The 21430-nt window shown below is 41.2% G+C and overlaps 2 protein-coding genes across 11 annotated transcripts in view; both read right to left on the bottom strand.

Annotated features, from left to right (window-relative positions):
* Positions 1–9962, bottom strand: part of LOC112260312 (cAMP-specific 3',5'-cyclic phosphodiesterase 4D) — a 60055-nt gene extending 50093 nt beyond the window's left edge. For 8 of the 10 annotated variants that reach the window (XM_024435316.2, XM_024435321.2, XM_024435319.2 and 5 more), the window contains exon 1: positions 6867–7621. In XM_024435316.2, coding sequence (XP_024291084.1) covers positions 6867–7120 — 254 coding nt within the window. In that variant the 5' untranslated portion in view covers positions 7121–7621. Of the gene's footprint in view, positions 1–303; positions 1343–6866; positions 7622–9897 lie in introns of those variants that run through there. The other 2 variants (XM_024435317.2, XM_024435326.2) reach the window with 2 other exon arrangements.
* Positions 9963–17209: 7247 nt separating this feature from the next.
* Positions 17210–20087, bottom strand: mpv17l2 (MPV17 mitochondrial inner membrane protein like 2). The gene is made up of 5 exons (XM_024435315.2): positions 19693–20087; positions 19214–19375; positions 18970–19046; positions 18711–18837; positions 17210–18607 (listed from the first exon to the last, which is right to left on the bottom strand). The coding sequence occupies exons 1-5, from the start codon at positions 19880–19882 to the stop codon at positions 18507–18509; spliced, it is 657 nt and encodes a 218-aa protein (XP_024291083.1). The 5' UTR covers positions 19883–20087; the 3' UTR covers positions 17210–18506.
* Positions 20088–21430: the final 1343 nt, after the last annotated feature.

Genomic DNA, 21430 nt, shown 5'->3' with positions numbered 1-21430 from the left:
CATGACTGATCAAAACTCATTTTCTCATGCTCTCTCTTGTCTCTCTGCAGCAGACATACAGTGAGCAATATGTTTGGAGCATCAAATCGTGGTATCGAATTGCAATTCATAATAGAATCGCAAAAATTGTGAGAATCGCAATACATATTGTATCGGCACCTAAGTATTGTGATATTATCGTATCTTGACGTCCCTGGCAATTTCCAGCCCTAGTATTTGTACAGTACACACACACACACAGTACAGTTGTGTCAGCAAGTAACTCATCACAACAAACAGCTTACACCACAGGACTGTACCTACCCAATGCATGAGTGCCTTCGAGAGGAGGTGTTGCTATGCACAGCTTTCCTGGGGAAGCGAGAGTCTTTGTTCATCATTGTGCCAACTACTTCAAAGAGCCAAAGGTACCGGTGGAATTCAGAGATGCAACAGCCTTCAGATGACAGGGGATGAACAGAATGGACCGCAACATTTATGTGGCCTGTCCTGGTTGAATGTGAATGTCCAATGTCTATTGGTACTGTTTGTGAGGGTACACCTTGTGAGAACAATCGGTCCACAAAAGCAGAACCAAGTTACACCTACTGCATCTAGCAGAGACACGAGGGATTCATTCAAGTTCTGCACGGTCAATAACAGGTTTTCGCGCAAATGTTAGGGCTGGTTTGTGTCCACGCAATTCCTGAGAAGAAGAACCTGTTATGATAAAGTAGTGCCTTCATTGAAAAGCAGAAAACTCAACTGATCTGGTCCCTGCAGTGGGGATATGTCCTTTTTTTTCTGATAAAGTTCACATAACTCTGTGTAAACACACCTAAAAAGGCAGAATGATGCCTGTTAGGAGCCCATCTCAGAAAGCATATGAGTTTACCAACGGGCCAAATCAAATCAATTTAAATTGTGGCTCATATCAGCTGTCAGCACAGGTCTGGAGCTAATTCCCTGCTTGTTTTCCGTTCTGCTCACCAGCAAGAAGCTGAGATAAACTTTTCACTTTTACTCCTCGCATTCCTAAATAGGTTAACAGCAAACTCAATCTTCCCAATAGCCAGAGGACTGACAGGGGGAGGGGTGCGAGAGTCCTCCAAATAGGGTCCAAAAGTCACCTTAAAACAAATACTGCGCTGTTCTAGAGCCCAGAAGCTGCTTCTTTCTTTGTTCAAATAAAACCTTGAAGAAATTTATAAAAATCGAGTCAGAGCGAAAATAATCCCAAAAATGCTCCCAGGAGTGTGTGGCCCCTCAACCGTCTATATCAGACTCTCCTCTCTTCTCTTCTGAAACTACTGGGTCTAAATTCTGGCCTGGAACAAGAAACAACAACACTTACTCCGCCTTGGAATAACAGACAACAACACTAACTCTGCCGTGAGAGAGAGAGAGAGAGAGAGAGAGAGAGAGAGAGAGAGAGAGAGAGAGAGAGAGAGAGAGAGAGAGAGAGAGAGAGAGAAAAGATAGAGAGAGAGAGGGTCATAAGATGAGAAGTTGGAGCAGTCTGAATGGTGCTAGGGGCCGGTTTGTACTGCTGAAGCCTACCAGGACTCTGCTAGTGAAGGGGGGAGGCAGGAGGAGAGAGGTATTTTCTAAACCCAGATGCAAAGTTCCATTGCGGTCCTCTACGGATGACTCGTCCAGTTCCCTACAGCTCCGCTACAAGCCGCACTCATAGGACTGACCTGCTTCCAAATGAGGCAGCAGCAACTCACCCCAGTAGCTCAATAAAACTGTGTTTTTTTAAAATCCAATAGATAATGGGAGGGGGAGGTGTCATGGACATGGAGTTCTGTCTGAGTGCTTAAACTATGGAGCAGCTGCGGATCAGACTTTTCCCCGGATCTTTTTTTACGTGCACTAGTCCAGAATCTTCTGCGCATGTGTTTATTCTATATGTATAGTCTGAGAACAGGCTACTCTGGCAAATGCTGCTTGTTTAACCCTTTACACTCATGGGAATTGGCCTACATGGATAGGGTTTAAAATACATGTTTCTTACAGAGGAAATATGAAACGCAAATGTGCATAACCATGGTAGCAATTGAAAGGGAGCAGGTTGTCATGCTGAAACAGCAAAGGGCCTTCCCCAAATTGTTGCCACAAAGTTGGAAGCACAGAATCGTTTAGAATGTCATTGTATGCTGTAGCATTACAATTTCCCTTCACTGGAACTAAGGGGCCTAGTCCGAACCATGAAAAACAGCCCCAGACCATTATTCCTCCTCCACCAAACTTTACAGTTAGCACTATGCATTAGGGCAGGAAGCGTTCTCCTGGCATCCGCCAAACTCAGATTTGTCATGCCAGTTGGTGAAGCTTGATTTATCACTCCAGAGAACTTCACTGCTCCAGACTCCAATGGCAGTGAGCTTTACATCACTCTAGACGCTTGGCATCTTAGGCTTGTGTGCAGCTGCTCGGCCATGGAAACTTATTTCATGAAGCTCCTGACGAATAGTTCTTGTGCTTACATTTCTTGCAACTGAGGACAGAAGATTTTTACACGCTACACACTACAGCTCCTAGACATTTCCACTTCACAATAACAGCATCTACAGCACGAGCAGGGCAGAAATTTCACAAACTGACTTGTTGGAAAGGTGGCATCCTATGACAGTGCCACGTTGAAAGTCACTGAGCTCTTCAGTAAGGCCATTCTACTGCCGATGTTTGTCTATGGAGATTGCATGGCCGTGTGCTCGATATTATACACCTGTCAGCAACGGGTGTGGCAGAAATGGCCAAATCCACTAATCTGAAGGGGTGTCCACATACTTTTGTATATATAGTGTATGTCACCTGTTAAATCCACTTCAATCAGACAGGTGAAAGAATAATTTTTAAGCCGCGAGACAATTGAGACATGGATTGTGTATGTGTGCCATTGAGAGGGTGAATGGGCAAGACAAAAGATTAAGTTGGGGGGTGCAACTCAATTTTAGGAAGGTCTGTTTAGTAAACTCAGCGTATATGCATAATCATCTATCCCCTCTTCATATGTCCTTGAATGTGCCCTTGGTTGTGAGTCCTCAAGTTATTCATATGAAAACAGACTCATATTGTTTATGGTCATGCTTCCTCTGCAACAGTAAGATTATTTTTTTTTACATGAAACAAATATCTCCTGCTGCTGGTTTGCAGCAAAGGAGGGCAGGCATGTTGTACGGTATGTTGCATGAGGCTTCAGAGTGACTACGACATGGGTGGGCAACATATGGGATTACTGTCAAGGAAACACATCAATCCAACAGTCTGAGCATAAACCCAAAGGCAAAAATATGTATCTACAAAACAGAATATAGCAGCCTCTTGTGGAAATTAGAGGCATTACATTGTTTAATTGTTTGTCCAATTTCGAAAAGCGAGGGACAATTTGGATCCATAACATGATTCAAACATTGGCCCTGATGTAGTTTTTAGCGGAACACTGTGCAAAGCCTTGTAAAACCAGACCCAGAGCCTTGTAAAACCAGACCCAGAGTCTTGTAAAGCCAGACCCAGAGCCTTGTGAAACCAGACCCGGAGCCTTGTAAAACCAGACCCAGAGCCTTGTAAAACCAGACCCAGAGCCTTGTGAAACCACACCCAGAGCCTTGTAAAACCACACCCAGAGCCTTGCTTTACTATAAACAGGCTACTGTTGTGTTCAAGACAACTGTCTGGTGACCTAGACAGAGAACGAAAAACCGTACCCCAAAACAAAAGGATTAACCTGAGCACAATCAGTGTAAAAGGACAAGGATGTGGGTTTTTGCACTGTCATGTCAGACAGAGGGTAAAGCAACTGCAGGAGAGTTGAACCACCTGGAGGCACTTGAAAGTGAATGCCGTTGGGGTCAGGCCTTGATACTTTACGCCTGCTAACGCCGGACAGCACTTAACAATCCTCAAGACCAGACAAAACAACAGGACTGAACAACATACAGTAAGTAGCATATGATTGAATTGTGTTGCTAATGAAACGAGCATCAATGCTATGAAAAAAGGGATGCCTCACCTGACTTTGACTCAGTCAAAGGTATTTTTCTAACAATCAACTAAAAACCTGTTTGAGGTGCAGTACTTTCATTCATCGCTCAGAAATTACGTTTTTTTTTTTAAACATTTTTTATACTGTGACTCACTTTTATTAGGGAAGTGCTTGTCAGTCCAGCCGTTTTTCTAAGGCAATCAACAAAAAGCACAATGCTTGACAGCAAAACATCACATTACACCGGAAGGAACTACTGTGGTTTCCTCCAACATGGTCTCCAACATTTCCCTCAACCTTAAACATTTATCGTCTCCTGCCCTGATAAACTTAAGCTGCCTGTCTGTACGTTTTTCCAACAGACTGCTAGTTTGTTGAATTCATCCCCTTATCCAGCCATCCTGCTATAACTCATCTCCAACAGTTTGTTTCGTTCTCGTTGTTAGGGGCACTGTACATTTTCAGGGGCTCAAGCCCTTTATAAAGCTCCGTCCCTACAGGATGGTCCCTCTTTCTAATTATAGTTTTAAAAAGTCAAAATTTCCATGAGATGGACAGATCTGAGATAAACCATAAAGATGGAGTGCCTTTCTTGGTTATTATCACACACTCACAGGCAGGACCATTAGGAGTAATGCTTAAATGCCCGAGCAAAATGATCCCACCAATAAAATGTAATAAAGATGTATGAACCCGTAAAAAAAAAAAAACATCTGTTTATTTACATGCGAATTAGAGGCTAGCCTCCACATAGGTGACAAGGTTTTGTACCATGTCAACAGTCTCAGGGTTTTTACGTTTTTCATGGTTGCTGAAATACGTTACCTTGCTTACAACAATTCAAAGACTCCTCTTTAACAGTCCTGTGTTCTTACTTCTTGTGAAGGTGTGTGTGATGTTGATGAGTGCAATTTTCTCCGTTCTCCTAAACTGCACTTTGCACAAGCAACACATGGTGTATAAACTGGAAACACCCATCCCTCTGAGGCAGACACTGTCACAAACATATGAGAAAAAAACCCGGTGAGTGTTTTGCTGTTTGAAAAAATATGTCCTACCCGACAAAATATTTATTTCGCTCCTAAGCAAATAAGGTCAAGTGCTCTTTAATCGGCCCGGCTGCTTCGTCTCTTCAACACAAACACAGTAAATATTTGATTTGCATCAATATCATGGGTTATGACTTGTGGGAATGGCGTAACAGGTTCATTAAACGAATCCTACCAATAGGCATAGTCAGAGAAGGGCTTGAAAAGCGTCCCTATCAGGCAGCTGTCCTCATGAAGTCCTACTAGAATGAGCGTGGCTCTGCCTTTTCAGGGGACGTCACGCATCACGTTGCTTTCTAGTATCCGAGCAGAAGAGTTGACGAACTGCCGCGTATGACAAAAAGCCACCTAGTCAAAAAACACATTTGTACTTGACAACGCAGAAGAACTTGAGGATACTGTATGACTCCACTTCAAAGAGAGTCTTAAACTTAGGCCTAACCAGGTTATTGGAGGAGAGATTGACTTAATCACTACTTGTTTTTGTAAGACGTGTTGACATGCTGAATGTACCGAGGTGTCCGTTTAAACTACTAGCACACAGCTCGGACACCCATGCATACCTCACAAGACAAGTTTCTTCACAGTCCCCAAGTCAAGAACAGACTATGGGAGGCGAACAGTACTACATAGAGCCATAACTACATGGAACTCTGTTCCACATCAGGTAACTGATGCAAGCAGTAGAATCAGATTTAAAAAACGGATAAAAATACACCTTATGGAACAGCGGGGACTGTGAAGAGACACACACAGGTATAGACACACATACGCACTCTACACACATGTACACATGGATTTGTATTGTAGGTATGTGTTGTTAGAGTAGTGGACTGAAGGAACACAGTGTGTTTGGTAAAGTGTTGTGAAATGTAATGTCATGTAATATTTGAAATGGTATATAACTGCCTTAATAACTGCCAAATACAAATAAAAATGAAATATGGCAAGTTTGTCATCAGTGAGCCCATGTTCAAGGACTGTATATTGAACTACAAATAAAACTCCGGTCACACAATTGTAACACTTCTTCAGTAAATGTATATAGTATGTTGTAGGCTTAATGCAAATGTACATAATTGGCCTATATTTTTTTCACCTCAGCAGAGCACCCAATGAACGACGCTGGGCCAATTGTGTACCGCCCTTTTGGACTACCAATCACTGCCGGTTGTGACACAGTCTGGAATCAAACCAGGGTCTGTAATGAGACGTCTCTAGCACTGAGATGCAGTGCCTTCGACTGATGCGCCACTCAGGAGTCCTACTTGAAGAATATCATGGTCACCTAATCTAATTTGTTTTGTCAGTCCACAAGAAAAACAAGGACACGTGTGCAGATTAAAGAGGGGATGAGATTTTAAAAATTAAACAAGCAAAATCCAGAGAACAAATATTTTATACTCCATAATATTGAGTGTAAATCTGTTTATTACAACAACTCTAGTGTATGAAGAGGACCTTGTAAAAACCATTTCATAAAAGCTCCTAACTTTAAAGAATCCATAATGTTTTTTTTCAAATCAACAGTTACTATGTGCAAAACACAACAAAGAAACAAGGCTCCGACTAATTTAGACCACCTCGGGCCAGAGGAAATTCTGCTCATACACAACAAAGGCATCTATTCAAGCACAGCACAAGTCAGTACTTTCAAAAGTAATTGTTAGCTGCAGTATAAAAAACCCTCACTGCTGACTTAAACTTCAGATCACCTTTAGAAAGGGTCTCGAAGATTTTTCTTCTACCACCTTTGAAAGTTTGCTCTCGAAACACAACAGGGTAGTCACACAACCCTGAGGGACCCCAAGCTCAGATAAAACAGGCATGGAACACAAGGAGGTCTCTACCTGGGAGTGTGGGCCAGAGTGAAGCGCCTCTGTAGACTAATGCTCCGGTTCATCAGCAGCTTCCTGAAGAGCAGCGGGGAGTTTCGGGGTGACCCACGCGGGGAGTCACGGGGGGACATCTTGGGGGATGTGCCTGGCGATCTGGGCTTGAGTTGGATGACCGGAAGCCTGCTGACCGACACCTCCTCAGACTGTTCTTCGGACCGCTCCTCCTCAGAGCTCTCAGGGCACGCTTCACTTATGGCGTCAGTCATTTTCACTCAGTTGTTTGATCCTGGTTCCCCCTGTCCCTTCGTCCTGGGGGTGGCAGGTAGCCTAGAGATTAAGCGTTGGGCCAAAAGGTTACTGGTTCAAATCCCTGAGCTGACTCTGTGAAAAATCTGTCAATGTGCCCTTGAGCAAGGTACTTAACACAAATTGCTCCTGTAAGTTGTTCTGGATAAAAAATGTCTGCTAAATTACTCAAATGCAAAAAATGGAAATGTCCTGGCTTGGTTATGCTGTCCTGGTGAATCTGATCAACCTTGAAGCTTGGCTGTTCTAATCCTCCTCTCACAAAACTGACTGGTCAGCGCAGAGGCCAGTAAAACCTGGATTTATCGCTCCATTAGTCAGGGATACAACTAAAACTGACTCTAGAAAGTGCTCTGATAAGAGCACCTGAAAAAGCTAGACAGCGCTCTATCTGACCCTGTCCTTTATTTGAAAACAGCCCTGTCTCTCTCCAAAGATCATAGTCGTGGTTAATGGACTCAAACATTAGCGCAGTGCAATCCCTCCCCTGCCTGCCCAGGCTTTTGTTTACATAACTGCTAGGCCTTCCCTCCCTCCCTCCCTCCCGACTAAATATGGACGTCTGATTTACAGTGAACGAGAGGCATGACAGATCACCCCCTCCCCCTCCCCTTGCCAGAGCATAGCACTGGTCCACTTCAAACCATGCTCCATAATAACTTCCTCTCTCAATTTCTCTGAGTATAAACATTAACCCTGCTCAACTTAACATTACTCTGGTCTAAGTCCCAGCGCTATTGCTATCCATTTTGCCTTTCACATGCTCACAAGTCTACCAGGAAAAGTCACATGAAGGGCCCGCGACTATAAAAAAGTCAGGGTAGATAGAATTATAAAGAGCATGGGCCCTGTCACGATGGCTCTCTCTATCTGTGACTAGGGTACTCGCTTCCCTGAGGGGCTTTGTTTATCAGGAGGAAAAGAGAAAAGGTTTTCCTGCGATCTTACGACTTGCAGCTGAGCACCGCGCTCCCCAGAATAACCTAGGAGTCAGAACATCTGACGCAGGAGGAACCTATGACAGCCAGCCGGGTAGAGGCTAAGACAGTGTTGCCTTTTAAAAACAGGCTCTTTTGGTTCTCTCGCAACTGTCAATGAGTGTCCTTATTAAGGAACACCAATCCTTAACAATGGGACGGTGGTGAAAAGAGCTACTCGGCCCCTTTAGGAGAGACCGACACACCACTTTCTAACAGCCACAGACAACCATCTCAGGGTAAATGATTAAATGTCTGAACCAACCTGCTGTTCTAAAGTTATTTCGTAAATAAGAGTAACGTTTCAAATTAGCCTTCAACAGATCACCAAGGTTTGTTTTCAGAAAATATTGAATACAGCTCAATTGAAATGCTTTTGTTGCGTGAAAATGACTTTTTACATTTTTTTTAGCTGAAGTTGATTTTGGCTTGCAATTCAGACAATGCTAAAGTGGGCACAAATTAACCCAATTTTTGGGGAGGATAATCAACGCTAATATTAGCCAGTGAAAGCCTCATTTTGGGTTGCAGTCACCCCTGGCCCCTGGACTACTTCCAAGAAAATATAATAACAATATTTGGGCAAACTATCCCTTTAAACACAGCTGGTTTTCAGTGTTAACCAGACCAAAATGACCTGACCATATACAGGGATATTAGCAGGACATGCATGATGGCATATTTTTGCTTTCGATAGAAAGCAGCATCTTGTAATGCTTCCCATGAGAACAGGCATGAGGACGATGACTGGAGATCTCAGCAGTTAGGTCAACATAAAGGCTATACATAGCCACAATCCATACAGTTAAGAGAAATGCACAGTGCCAACTGTTAAGAGTACTACACTCTTAACGCCCAGTTCTAAAGGTTTGACGTTAACAGGATTGATCAAGTTTTGTTTAGATTCCATTGAACTACATACTAGTTTGAGAGTGTATCGTAGCTACCAACCCAGTCACTTCAATTCCCCTTGCACTGCATCAAAACTGCACCCGCAACTTAACATGCAAGCACATGGCCATCTCGCCAGACAATATGGCCACAGTGAGAAGCATATAAAGACTGTGAGGCATTGTTGTCAATGCTGAGTGTTTTTAATGTTTTGTATACTCAGTGTATATTATTATTATTTTTATTTTTATTTTGGGGCTTTGGGGGCCTCCTAGTGGCCTGGGGCCCTAAGTGACCACTTATGTCGCTTATGCCTGGAGCTGGCCCTGTAATTTACATTTCATTTCTGTAGTTGCAGTTGCAGAGCTGTCATAGATCATTATTGGGAAAATGGCGTTCCATTGAATGAGGAAGTCATGTCAAGAATGAAGTTAATATTTCTATAGCTTGTTCATACCAGACCTTCAACAGAGCCAAGCAATGTCCTTAATTATTCTGTAGGGCTCTTTCCTGTGCATATTGCATCCAATAATATGCTATCGGGAGTCAGCAAGGACTTGTATTAGGACCATTTTACTATTTCAAAGTATCAAAATATTGTAATTTATTTTTTAGGTTGAGGCAAGCATAGCACGAAAGATATAGAAAGCACTACTCCAACTAAGAGGATCTAAACATCTAAATATAGCCCCCCCCCTTCATCTGCTACCTTTCCCACTCACTCTGCACCACACCACAGGGAGAAGAGGGTTGGAAAGCCCCAGCATTCCAAACAAATAACCAGACTACGAAAGACCTATGAGGAAAGAGGTATAAATTGGTTTGGAATTGGGCCCAAGAGCAAAAAAATCCAACAACATTTCACTTACTGAAGAGCCCTGGAAAAGCTGCCGGTGATGGTTTCCAGGCTTCTAGTGAACTGGAGGCCGAGCGAGGAGGACTTGGAGACGGGCTGTGCTTGTTCTGCCCTCTTTCTGACGTCCTGGGGGGAGTGTCAGCGGGACAGCAGGGGGAGTTGCAGTCTCCCAGAGAAGAGGCTTTTGACAGTACAGGGGAGGTCACATTAGAACACTAGCAGTGGCCACCTAAGGCCTGAGATTGCGACTCTGTGGACAAAACTTATATCTGACTGTTTGTTAACATTTTTGGGGTTGTTTGGTGTTTGTCCACCCGTCAAGCTCAATATGCCTACATCACAATGCCAACATTTAATATACGTTTCCTCAATGTAAAATATGACCGTCTCAGACACTCAAATGAAATCTCTTAATTAAACGGTTTTCCATTTTCAAACGGTGCCACAACATAACAATAACAAAAAATACAAAATGTTTTATATACCAAAATACCTTCAAACCAAATGTATTCCTTTACTCTGCTATTTGGAAATAAACCTAACAAATCTATAGAATCAAACACAAGCCATTAAATGTCCGTATGTTGTACTTAATTTGAAGACTGGGAGAACGATGACAATAGTAGATAAGAAACTCTAAATTGGTCTACAAAGACTTTGGTGTTTTCATGAGAATGTTGGAAATGTGATGAAATCTTCAAATCTTCAAAGCCATCTAAGCTCTGTTTCTTGGAAATGGGCTCTGTTCCTTTGCCTGGCTACCTGCCAACCTGCCAACCTGGACTCAGAGCATTTAGTATTATTCTCTATGTAAATTTGCAGTCCCTCCATTGCGTATGACATGTTACAAATGACAATTCTTATGATATGTTACGAATTTGCAAAACCAAATATGTTACGAATTTGCGAAAATCATGATATGTTACAAATTCCAATTTGTTGTGGCTAACAATAGCTAGGTGACTATTTGGCTAATGCTAACGTTAGCTAGCTGGCTAGCATTAGCTAGGCTAGGAGTTAGGGGTTAGGAACCCAAGGGGTGCATGTTTTGTTTTTTTGCCCTAACACTACACAGCTGATTCAAATGATCAAAGCTGGATGATTAGTTGATTATTTTAATCAGCTGTGTAAAAAAACAAAAATGTGCACCCCTTGGGGTCCCGAGGACTGTTTGAGAAACCCTGGGTTATGGTTAAGGTTAGGGTTAATGTTAGGAGTTAGGTTACATGGTTAAATAGTTAAGGTTAGGGTTAGGGTTAACTGAAAGGGTTACAGTTAGGGTTAGGGGAAGGAGAAGGGTTAGCTTACATGCTAAGTAGTTGCAAAGTTGCTCATCAGCTAAAATGCTCAAGTTGTCCGACCAACCACCCTCTCGTTTTTGTCTTAAGTAAGCTACTGTCTTATGTAACCATACCAAACGTGACATATCATACTAATTAGAAAGTACCGAATTTACATGTATTATGTTACGTCTTGTCTGTGAGACCAGGCTGCAACCACCCAGACTCCTTGTTATGGCACGACCACTGACAGCAGTGGAAGAATTACATGCCGTGTTCAAAACAATTGGGTACTCGGGAACTCGGAACTGGGAAATCTCCTACTTCCGACCTCAGTGAGTTCACGTCAACTGAGAACTCTGAAAAAACGAGCTCTGACTAAAAAAAATGTTTTGAACAGTAATCCAACTGGAGCGCCGACCTTTCAACCTGACGATCACTGACGTCATGATTTGATCTCAGGTTTTTTTTCAGAGTTCCCAGTTGTCTTGAAAGCACCCTTAGTGTGAGTCATCTGGCTGTTCCTGGGACTGTATCACCTTTAGCACAATTTTCCAGGTCACTGTTTTGAAACTAGGTCTGTCTTTCAGGCCATCTCTTAATAAAGCTTCAGAGGGTTGAAGCAAACAAAACCCCTTCAATCCCATGACTTCATTTTCCATCTATGACAGAATGTTACCTTGCCATAAACAATAACAACAATAGCAGGAAAGCTATCTATGCTAATACACTCACTATTGTCATATTTATAAGACCACTGAATACATTGCCATAAAATACCTGAAATGTTGTACTCTTGTACAAGATAAATCGTATTAAAGTGAATATACACTGAGTGTACAAAACATTACAAAACATGATCTTTCCATGACATAGGCTGACCAGGTGAATCCAGGGGAAAGCTATGATCCCTTAATGATGTCACTTGTTAAATCCACTTCAATCAGTGTAGATGAAGGGGAGGAGACAGGTTAAAAAGGGATTTTTAAGCCTTAAGACAATTAAGATATGAATTGTGTGTGTGTGCCATTCAGAGAGTGAATTGGCAAGACAAAAGATTTAAGTGCCTTTGAACAGTGTATGGTAGTAGGTGCCAAGTGCACCGGTTTGAGTCAAGAACTGCAACACTGCTGAGTTTTTCATGCTCGACAGTTTCCTGTGCGTTTGAAAAATAGTCCACCGCCAAAAGGGCATCCAGCAAACTTGACACAACTGTGGGAAGCATTGTAGTCAACATGGGCCAGCATCCCTATGGAACGCTTACGACCTAGTAGAGTCCATGCCCCGACGAATTGAGGCTGTTCTGAGGGCAAAATCAGGTGCGCCTCAATATTGGGTCGGCAGGGTAGCCTAGTGGTTAGAGCATTGGGCTAGTAACCGAAAGGTTGCAAGTTAAAATCCCTGAGCTGACAGGGCAGTTAACCCACTGTTCCTAGGCTGTCATTGAAAATAAGAATTTGTTCTTAACTGACTTGCCTAGTAAAATGTAAAATATTAGGAAGGTGTTTCTAATGTTTTATACACTCAGTGAACTGTATATTATTTCACTACAGAGTTTAAACATAAACACATTTCCATCCTCAATTAAGTATTGATCTTAGTACAGTATGCACATTTTATTTGAACTCGTCTATAGCACTCAGTATGACATCATTTCCTCCTACCCACCTAACACAACGTTGTGGAGAAAATGACTGTCCCCTCCGTCAAATCTAAGTTCGTTTTTGGTTGAAAGTTGAAAAGACAACTTTTTCAGGTCATTGAAAATACATATTTCTCAGGTCGTGGAAAATATGTATATTTCATATCGCTGAAAAGACGACTATACAAAGATGTCCGTTTACGTTCTGTTTTGGTTGAAAATGAAAGTTGAAAATACGTATTTTTTTGGCCATTTTTTCAACGACTTGAAAACAACTTCATTTCAATGAACTTACAGCCTATACACATGGACGCAGTATACAGAATTTGTCTATGAACAATTTTATTAGCAATCATACATCACTCCAGTATTTACACACAGTATTTCTTTACAACAAGTGGTTATTGTCTTTATTCCACAGTAATTGGACTTAAAACAATGCAGTCTTGTAATAAACCACTGGGCAAAAACTGGTTGAATGAACATTGTTTTCACGCAATTTCAACAAAATAAATCTATGTGATGAAGTTGAATCAACGTGGAACACTGACTGGATTTGCAAAAAGTCATCAAAGTAAGGGAATTACGTATTTATTTCACTCAACTTTTCACCTAAATCCTATATCATGGTGAAATGTTTTGTTGAATTCACCGATAGTTGACAAACTCAACCAAATATAAATCAAAACTCGACGTTGAACTGTCGTCTGTGCCCCAGTGGGAACTGACTCAGTAGATGTCATTTAAAAGGTATAACAATCCAATGGGAATCTCTGTTGTTAAACTGAAAAACCTTGATAAAGAGTCTTTCTTCATGCTTACCACAGGTCCTACACGATGAGCCAAGCTGTGAAACAGTCCCACAGAAATGATTTGAGTACCATGATGTCATAGATCTTTTATAATATCCATAAAGACATTGGCCTGAACTGGCCTTTTGCACGCCATTGCAACTGGTCTGTGTTCGTTCACTCTCCTTCACAAAAATAATGATTCAGAGCTCGAAATATGCATGTCAACCTGTGATGTGGCCAATAACCGTATTTGAAGTGCACAAAGGGAAGAGTTCAGGGAGCATTCCAGTTCAATTGCAGAGCAAGAGATCAGAATAGAGATGCTGGTTTGAAATAGATGCTTGTCTATCTCCACAATCCCCAGCTAGACCTACTAGTTTGGCAGGCCTGGGAGGGTTAGAATTCATACGTCACATGATATTATCCACTGATTATCCACTGGGCAGATGAACTGATGAAATGTTGATGAAACGTTGACCGCACCTGAATTTGACTTTGAAAGGCTTCCAATACTGTAATAAGAAGCAGTTTGTTCCAAAAAAGCTCAAAAATGACCCTCGCCAATGTTAAAATTCACCAGGTCTGCCTGCAGGATAGGCAATCCTTATGCCTATGCCAGTAGGTAACTCAGGTTACATGTAGGTCATCATGTGCTACACTTTGAGGCCTTCTAAAAAGGCTGGACAATAATGGCATCTTGAGGATAGAACATTTTCTTCATGCAGGTTAAACATTTGCAATACTCGGTGTGTACAGTAACTGTCCAGCCTTTCCAGTTTTCTGTGAAATATACTTAATTGCAATGAGTGGAATAGTTTTCCTTCCAAAAAATGGTAATTAGGGTGCAACTCCACCCTTAAGGAAAACATATTTTTTTCTGAGAACAAAACAAAGCTACGTTTGGTAAGATTTAGATGTGTGCATACTGGCTATCCTTAGGCAGAAAAAAGTTCAGTGACTAAGAGGGCAGAATGAATCGTTTTTTGTTGTTCAATAAAAACTGAAACCGCTATTGGGACAAAACATCCCCCTCTATGGGGCAAAATTAATTATTAGTGATATACATTTTTTTGTGACATTTTTTTGAAGTAATTGACATAAAAGCTAAAATCCGGGTACCTTATTTTAATTAAATAAATAAAATAACGAAACAAAATCACATGCACAATTAAAATAAAATAAAAATTGTCTTTCAATTATGACTGAGCACATCTCACTTGGTCCCTCTTCATTTTCACGCTTCCTGTTCAAACCATCCTAAAGTATCTCAACATTGATAATGTAACTCAAGGAAGTTACTTGTAGATTATTCGGACATGATTTGGAAAATGTTTATATAGGTACCATTGACTTGCATTGGATTGCCCTGGGGCATTTAGCTTTTTGCCCCAAATTTACTCAAAAGAACATACTCAATCCGCCTCTAAATTGTTTTTTTGGACTGACTTAAAAAATTGAGATGAGACAGATTACATTTTTACTTGAGCAAGAGAAGTGGCAGCCAGGGAAAGTGTTGAAAAAAATGTGGTGACATAGAGTGGTTTCTGTGCGAATTACAGGCAGGAGTTGTGTTTAACCTAGGGAGGCAGGGGGCGTTTAAACCCAAGCCACCATACAAATTGATTACTTCTTGAAAAGTTTCTGTGCAAAGCATGTGCTATAGAAATACAAAATGTTTGTGGAATCATTTTGACTCACCTGTTTGCCTAAATATATACACTGCTCAAAAGAATAAAGGGAACACTAAAATAACACATCCTAGATCTGAATGAATGAAATATTCTTATAAAATACTTTTTTCTTTACATAGTTGAATGTGCTGACAACAAAATCACACAAAAATTATCAATGGAAATCAAAGTTATCAACCCATGGAGATCTGGATTTGGAGTCACACTCAAAAACCACACTACAGGCTGATCCAACTTTGATGTAATGTCCTTAAAAAAAATCAAAATGAGGCTCAGTAGTATGTGTGGCCTCCACGTGCCTGTATGACCTCCCTACAATGCCTGGGCATGCTCCTGGTGAGGTGGCGGATGGTCTGCTGAGGGATCTCCTCCCAGACCTGGACTAAAGCATCCGCCAACTCCTGGACAGTCTGTGGTGCAACGTGGCGTTGGTGGATGGAGCGAGACATGATGTCCCAGATGTGCTCAATTGGATTCAGGTCTGGGGAACGGGCGGGCCAGTCCATAGCATCAATGCCTTCCTCTTGCAGGAACTGCTGACACACTCCAGCCACATGAGGTCTAGCATTGTCTTGCATTAGGAGGAACCCAGGGCCAACCGCACCAGCATATGGTCTCACAAGGGGTCTGAGGATCTCATCTCGGTACCTAATGACAGTCAGGCTACCTCTGACGAGCACATGGAGGGCTGTTTGGCCCCCCAAAGAAATGCCACCCCCAAAGGACCCACCGCCAAACCGGTCATGCTGGAGGATGTTGCAGTCAGCAGAACGTTCTCCACGGCGTCTCCAGACTCTGTCACGTCTGCTCAGTGTGAACCTGCTTTCATCTGTGAAGAGCACAGGGCGCCAGTTGCGAATTTGCCAATCTTGGTGTTCTCTGGCAAATGCCACGGTGTTGGGCTGTAAGCACAACCCCCACCTGTGGACGTCGGGCCCTCATACCACCCTCATGGAGTCTGTTTCTGACCGTTTGAGCAGACACATGCACATTTGTGGCCTGCTGGAGGTCATTTTGCAGGGCTCTGGCAGTGCTTCTCCTGCTCCTCCTTACACAAAGGTGAAGGTAGCGGTCCTGCTGCTGGGTTGTTGCCCTCCTCCACGTCTCCTGATGTACTGACCTGTCTCCTGGTAGCGCCTCCATGCTCTGGACACTACGCTGACAGACACAGCAAACCTTCTTGCCACAGCTCCCATCGATGTGTCATCCTGGATGAGCTGCACTACCTGAGCCACTTGTGTGGGTTGTAGACTCCGTCTCATGCTACCACTAGAGTGAAAGCACCGCCAGCATTCAAAAGTGACCAAAACATCAGCCAGAAAGCATAGGAACTGAGAAGTGGTCTGTGGTCACCACCTGCAGAACCACTCCAATATTGGGGGTGTCTTGCTAATTGCCTATAATTTCCACCTGTTGTCTATTCCATTTGCACAACAGCATGTGAAATTTGTCAATCAGTGTTGCTTCCTAAGTGGACAGTTTGATTTCACAGGAGTGTGATTGACTTGGAGTTACATTGTGTTGTTTAAGTGTTCCCTTTATTTTTTTGAGCAGTGTATATATACAGTACCAGTCAAAAGTTTGGACACCTACTCTTTCCAGGGTTTTTCTTTATTTTTACAATTTTCTACGTTATAGAATAATAGTGAAGACATCAAAACTATGAAATAATACATATGGAATCATGTAGTAACCAAAGAAGTGTTAAACAACAAAATATATGTTATTTTTGAGATACTTCAAAGTAGCAACCCTTTGCCTTTATGACAGCTTTGCACATTCTTTAGCATTGGGTTAAATCTGGGTCACACAGAGTGTTTCTTGGTAGTCTTAAACAAATCTACTTTGAAACAAAAGTATACACCTCACACACATGGTTATGAGCTTAAACAAAAGACGACACCTGTACCATGTCAGATAGAGTTCAAATGTATTTAATTTGGAGTTTGCATCCCAATATTAAACTTAATATGCATGACAGATAACTGAAATGGAACAAATCCATTTGACATAGAAACACCAGTTTTTAAAATACATTTGAAATAATTATAAAAAATATTAATAACATTCCACCTATGAGGCCACTAGAGGGCAATGTCCAATGACTGCAGAAAAGGGCTACACGTGTTCAATTGCTTTCATTAGCTTATTCTCTTACTGCCCCGAGTTTTAGACAAAGGTTTAGCCATCTTGAAATTGAGAACATTTCCAAGAACAAATCGAATAACTTTATTTTCAATAATCAAATTTCTTCTTAACTTTGTACTTAAGGAGAAACATAAGAAATAACGCAATAACATTTCAAATAACCTTTTTGAGAAAATAGCAACTTTGCTTAAGGAAATAAATGGCAGTTAAGACATTTCTTCTGAAGAAAGTTTTGTGAATCTGGGCCCTGGAGTTTATGTTGTTACAATGCAAGTATAAACATACATTTTGTTTGGAGATTATAACATGATCTTTGATCAGTTGCAGCTACAGTATTGGATTGACTCATTTGACATACTGTATTATAAGGCATTTATTCAACCTCAATATGAACCTAAGAAATCTACAGGCATATTAAAAATAATATTCGATATTAATACATTCAAACCATACCAGTAAAGAAATCGGTTGATATCAAAAGACATCATTTAAATAAAAGATTATCAAGATTTTATAACTATTTTAAGATGCTCGAAAAAGCTATTCCTATAAATAAATGATAGGATAGTTAAATATCACAAGGGGAGTAATTCATGTCACCTACTAGACATATATTAGCCTATGCCTATTACACAAGAATGATATGCGTAACTTTCTGCACATCAGTCATTACTTAAACAGGGTTGACTGGGTAAACAACATAGATTACATTATAGTAGTAGAAGTAAACTGTGGCACACCTGAAACAAGTCTCACTCTCATTAATAGGTTGGTAGATTAGCAACTGAGATGATGACCGGGACATTGCCTTCGTATACTAATCAACTAGACACTAAATACAACAACAACCAGACAACGCTTTAGGCTATAGTGGAAAATGCATGCACTATACAGTACATGTGGCATGCATTGTCTGGGCGCAACATTTTTCACCATAGTTTAGTATAAAACTGTTGAAATAGGTAGTGCTTTTAAGGCACACATAAGGAATGTTGCCATGGTCATGGTCAGTGAAATTGACATCGAATTCAAGTCCGGCGATGCTCTCAAATGACACCAATCCAATGTTAGAGCTTCTCTTTCAACTGTTTGGTTGCTGACCCTGACACTTCCAGTTCTGGCTCATTCAACTCAGTGACATATGCAGTGTTTCCTTCAACATTGTCTCCTGGAACAACAGAGACGTTACTATTACTGTTAAAGAACATCTGAATCATTGGCGGTGTAATGTTGAATAGACAAAAACAAAATGGCGTCAGAGCAGCTCTTACGGTGTTTGAGGTAGGAGAGGTAGGTGTCCCACCCCAGGGTGATGACATTGACATAGAGGACACGGAACTTAGGAGGCAAGAAGTAGAAGTTGATCATCTGTGCCGCGGGCCAAACACACCAGTCCGCCTTGAATGAAAAGGAGCACAAACAAACTCTGAGAACTAGGAGCATCAACCGGGACAGCAATATTCAGTACAATAGGCCCGGGCTTCTTAATCAAACTGTTTCTCATACTCTTAGCCAAACTATTCCACTAACCTTGTAGAACTCCCAGAACTTTTCTTTGAATTCTTCTAACCCCTCAGATAGACTTTGGCCCTCCATCTTTCCCATACCTGGAGAAAGAAAGTGACAATAAAGACGAAATACATAAAGAAAAACACTTTTTTATTATTTTTTTTGCCCCGACAATTCCCGTTCTCTGCAAACTGTCCTAGTACACATTGATTTCAGTATACTGAAATGCTGACTTCTTGAAAAAAAAAACACATCAATATCTCACCAATGAAATACCATGCTCCCATGGTCGGTGATGCAATCAGCTGATCAGTGAGGACTTTCTTGGTGACAGCAGGTAAAGCGTTGCCGAGAAAGAACTTATCCAGCCACTGGTACCAGTAGTGCATGAAGGGCCCCATTGAGCATCCCACTGCAAACATGCAACCTGCAGAGGGCAGCAGTAACACAGCTAAATGAAACGTTCTTTGCAGTTAGTGAAACCCATAACTACTGTATAGGATGTTGGAAAACATAATAAGCTAAAATCATGTCAACATAAAGCATATCATTATACCTATGGTTTGGAATATTATAGTTGAAGTTCATTGTGTATGCTTTGCATTTTTATTTCGGCTAGGCTACTTTATGACTATGATTGGCTCTCTTGCCCCTAGCACATGGTTAATTTCGCTTCAGAACTTATTTCATACAAGGTGGAAACCGGGCTCCTTATCGGCTGCTGTCCTTGGTCGTGGACCTTACCTGTTCGCGTCCAGTCACGTGCCTTCTCCGGGACCCTCCGTGTCTCTCTGGTTTGCTGAATGATGTCGCCGGCGGCAAGCATACACCCACAGCTCACAGTATTGGTTACAATTAGAAACCTGCCTTTGAAAAGCGGCTTCCAGTAACCAGCAATCTTGAAGAGAAATGCTCTGCTCGACTGAGGAATCATGATTCTTATTCCAACGACGTAAATCCAATTCAACTGGTCCACTACGGCACTATAAAAGGTTCAATATCGCATATATATTTTTTTGCAGTACTATCGAAGACTGCTGCTATCCATACTTATATAGGCTGCTATATCAGTTTATTTCATCAGGTCCCCTGACTAGGCCTACATGCCCTTGCCAAGCGCAATTTGGTTATGTGGTCAAATGCGTAACAGGGAGGAGTTTAAGGACATCATACTCGCTAAAGCTGCGCAACAATAACAAAAAACAACTGAAGCCCGAATTCGGATTTCTCAAAAAAATGTACGTTAAATTAACACATCAAATCATTTGTATGATAAAAAATACTTGACAAATTAAATCCATAAATAGACCAACATTTAACTGTTTTGACATAACTTTCTATGCCTAGCCTACTATTTTGTCTTTCATAAAACACCAGAAACAATGCATAGAAAATGAACAAAGGTCATATGTCTGCTTTGATTAGAAAGACATTGAGTAAGCAGAAATCCAGACTTCACCGTTTTGTCACTGATTCACTAGGGATCCTAATCCATATTGTGTAAAGGTGGTTTGTTTTAAACAACCAAATGGCTCAATAAAATGGTACATCCATCCAAAACTAGGTAGGGCCTACGCAACACAAGTATCTCCAGCTTTAGATCAGTGTGTAAGGCCTGTGAGTATGCTACTCATTCTTGAACAGGTCAAATCTGATGTTTGACTTGTCAATAACTCAGCCAACTTTTGACCAATGCCTGAGCTTTTCTCAAACAAAAGTTAAGCCATTAAAATGAGCCTACATTCCAAATTTGTGTCATTTGGTCCGATGGTTCATGAGAAGAAGATTTTTGAAGTTCTTTTGCATATTAGCCTATGTCCTAATATGCATCTATTAGTAAAGTGTGGCAGTCTTTCAATGCATCAATATTATTTTCTCAAACTCTTTAGACTATTGTGATTAGTCCAAATAACACATTTGGAGTGAATCTGACTTTTAGTCCATGAGAACAAGATTTTTTAATGGATTATTTTAAGCATTAGCGTTACATAGTCAAAATGTGAATTGTTAATACTGTAGTTTCCTTTGTCTTAAAGATATAAATGCCAAACTTAAAATGGTCCATCACGGTAATGTCTGATGTCCCTACAGAGTTTCAAGATGATAGGAAGTGTATTAACAGAATATTTAATTGGACATGTAAAATCTGATTTATCAATAACTCAGTCATCCCTTAACTAATCCCTTAGTTTGAGAAAAGCTAAGATGCACAAACCAAGAGATGCACCATGGGCCTAACAAACATTAAGTTTTTCAAAAGGTTTTCCAAGATGTCCAAGATGGAGGAAAATCTATCCTCCTCCTAAAACCCTCCTATCCGCTGACCTGTTTGACCCAGAGACTTTGTATGTAGGTGTCTTTCCTCACGGTCAAATAATTTCACTGTAAACCCCTACTACCAACCGAAGAATAATCAAAAAGCCTGAAATCTTGTAGCCATCATACTTTCAATCTCATCTTGCATTTTTCTTTCTTACCAGTA

Source organism: Oncorhynchus tshawytscha, linkage group LG10 (assembly GCF_018296145.1).
Source record: "Oncorhynchus tshawytscha isolate Ot180627B linkage group LG10, Otsh_v2.0, whole genome shotgun sequence".
Lineage (NCBI taxonomy): Eukaryota > Metazoa > Chordata > Actinopteri > Salmoniformes > Salmonidae > Oncorhynchus > Oncorhynchus tshawytscha.
This window is presented reverse-complemented; position numbering and strand designations above follow the sequence as displayed.

What these genes read in the sequence shown, in the direction of transcription:
- mpv17l2 (XM_024435315.2), bottom strand. Translation starts at nt 19,882, where the DNA reads ATGATTCCTCAGTCGAGCAGAGCATTTCTCTTCAAGATTGCTGGTTAC. An exon ending in GGGAGCATGGTATTTCATTG is followed by an intron (nt 19,047 to 19,213) that starts GTGAGATATTGA and finishes TTCTTTCTCCAG; the next exon opens with GTATGGGAAAGATGGAGGGC. An exon ending in AGTTCTGGGAGTTCTACAAG is followed by an intron (nt 18,838 to 18,969) that starts GTTAGTGGAATA and finishes TTTTCATTCAAG; the next exon opens with GCGGACTGGTGTGTTTGGCC.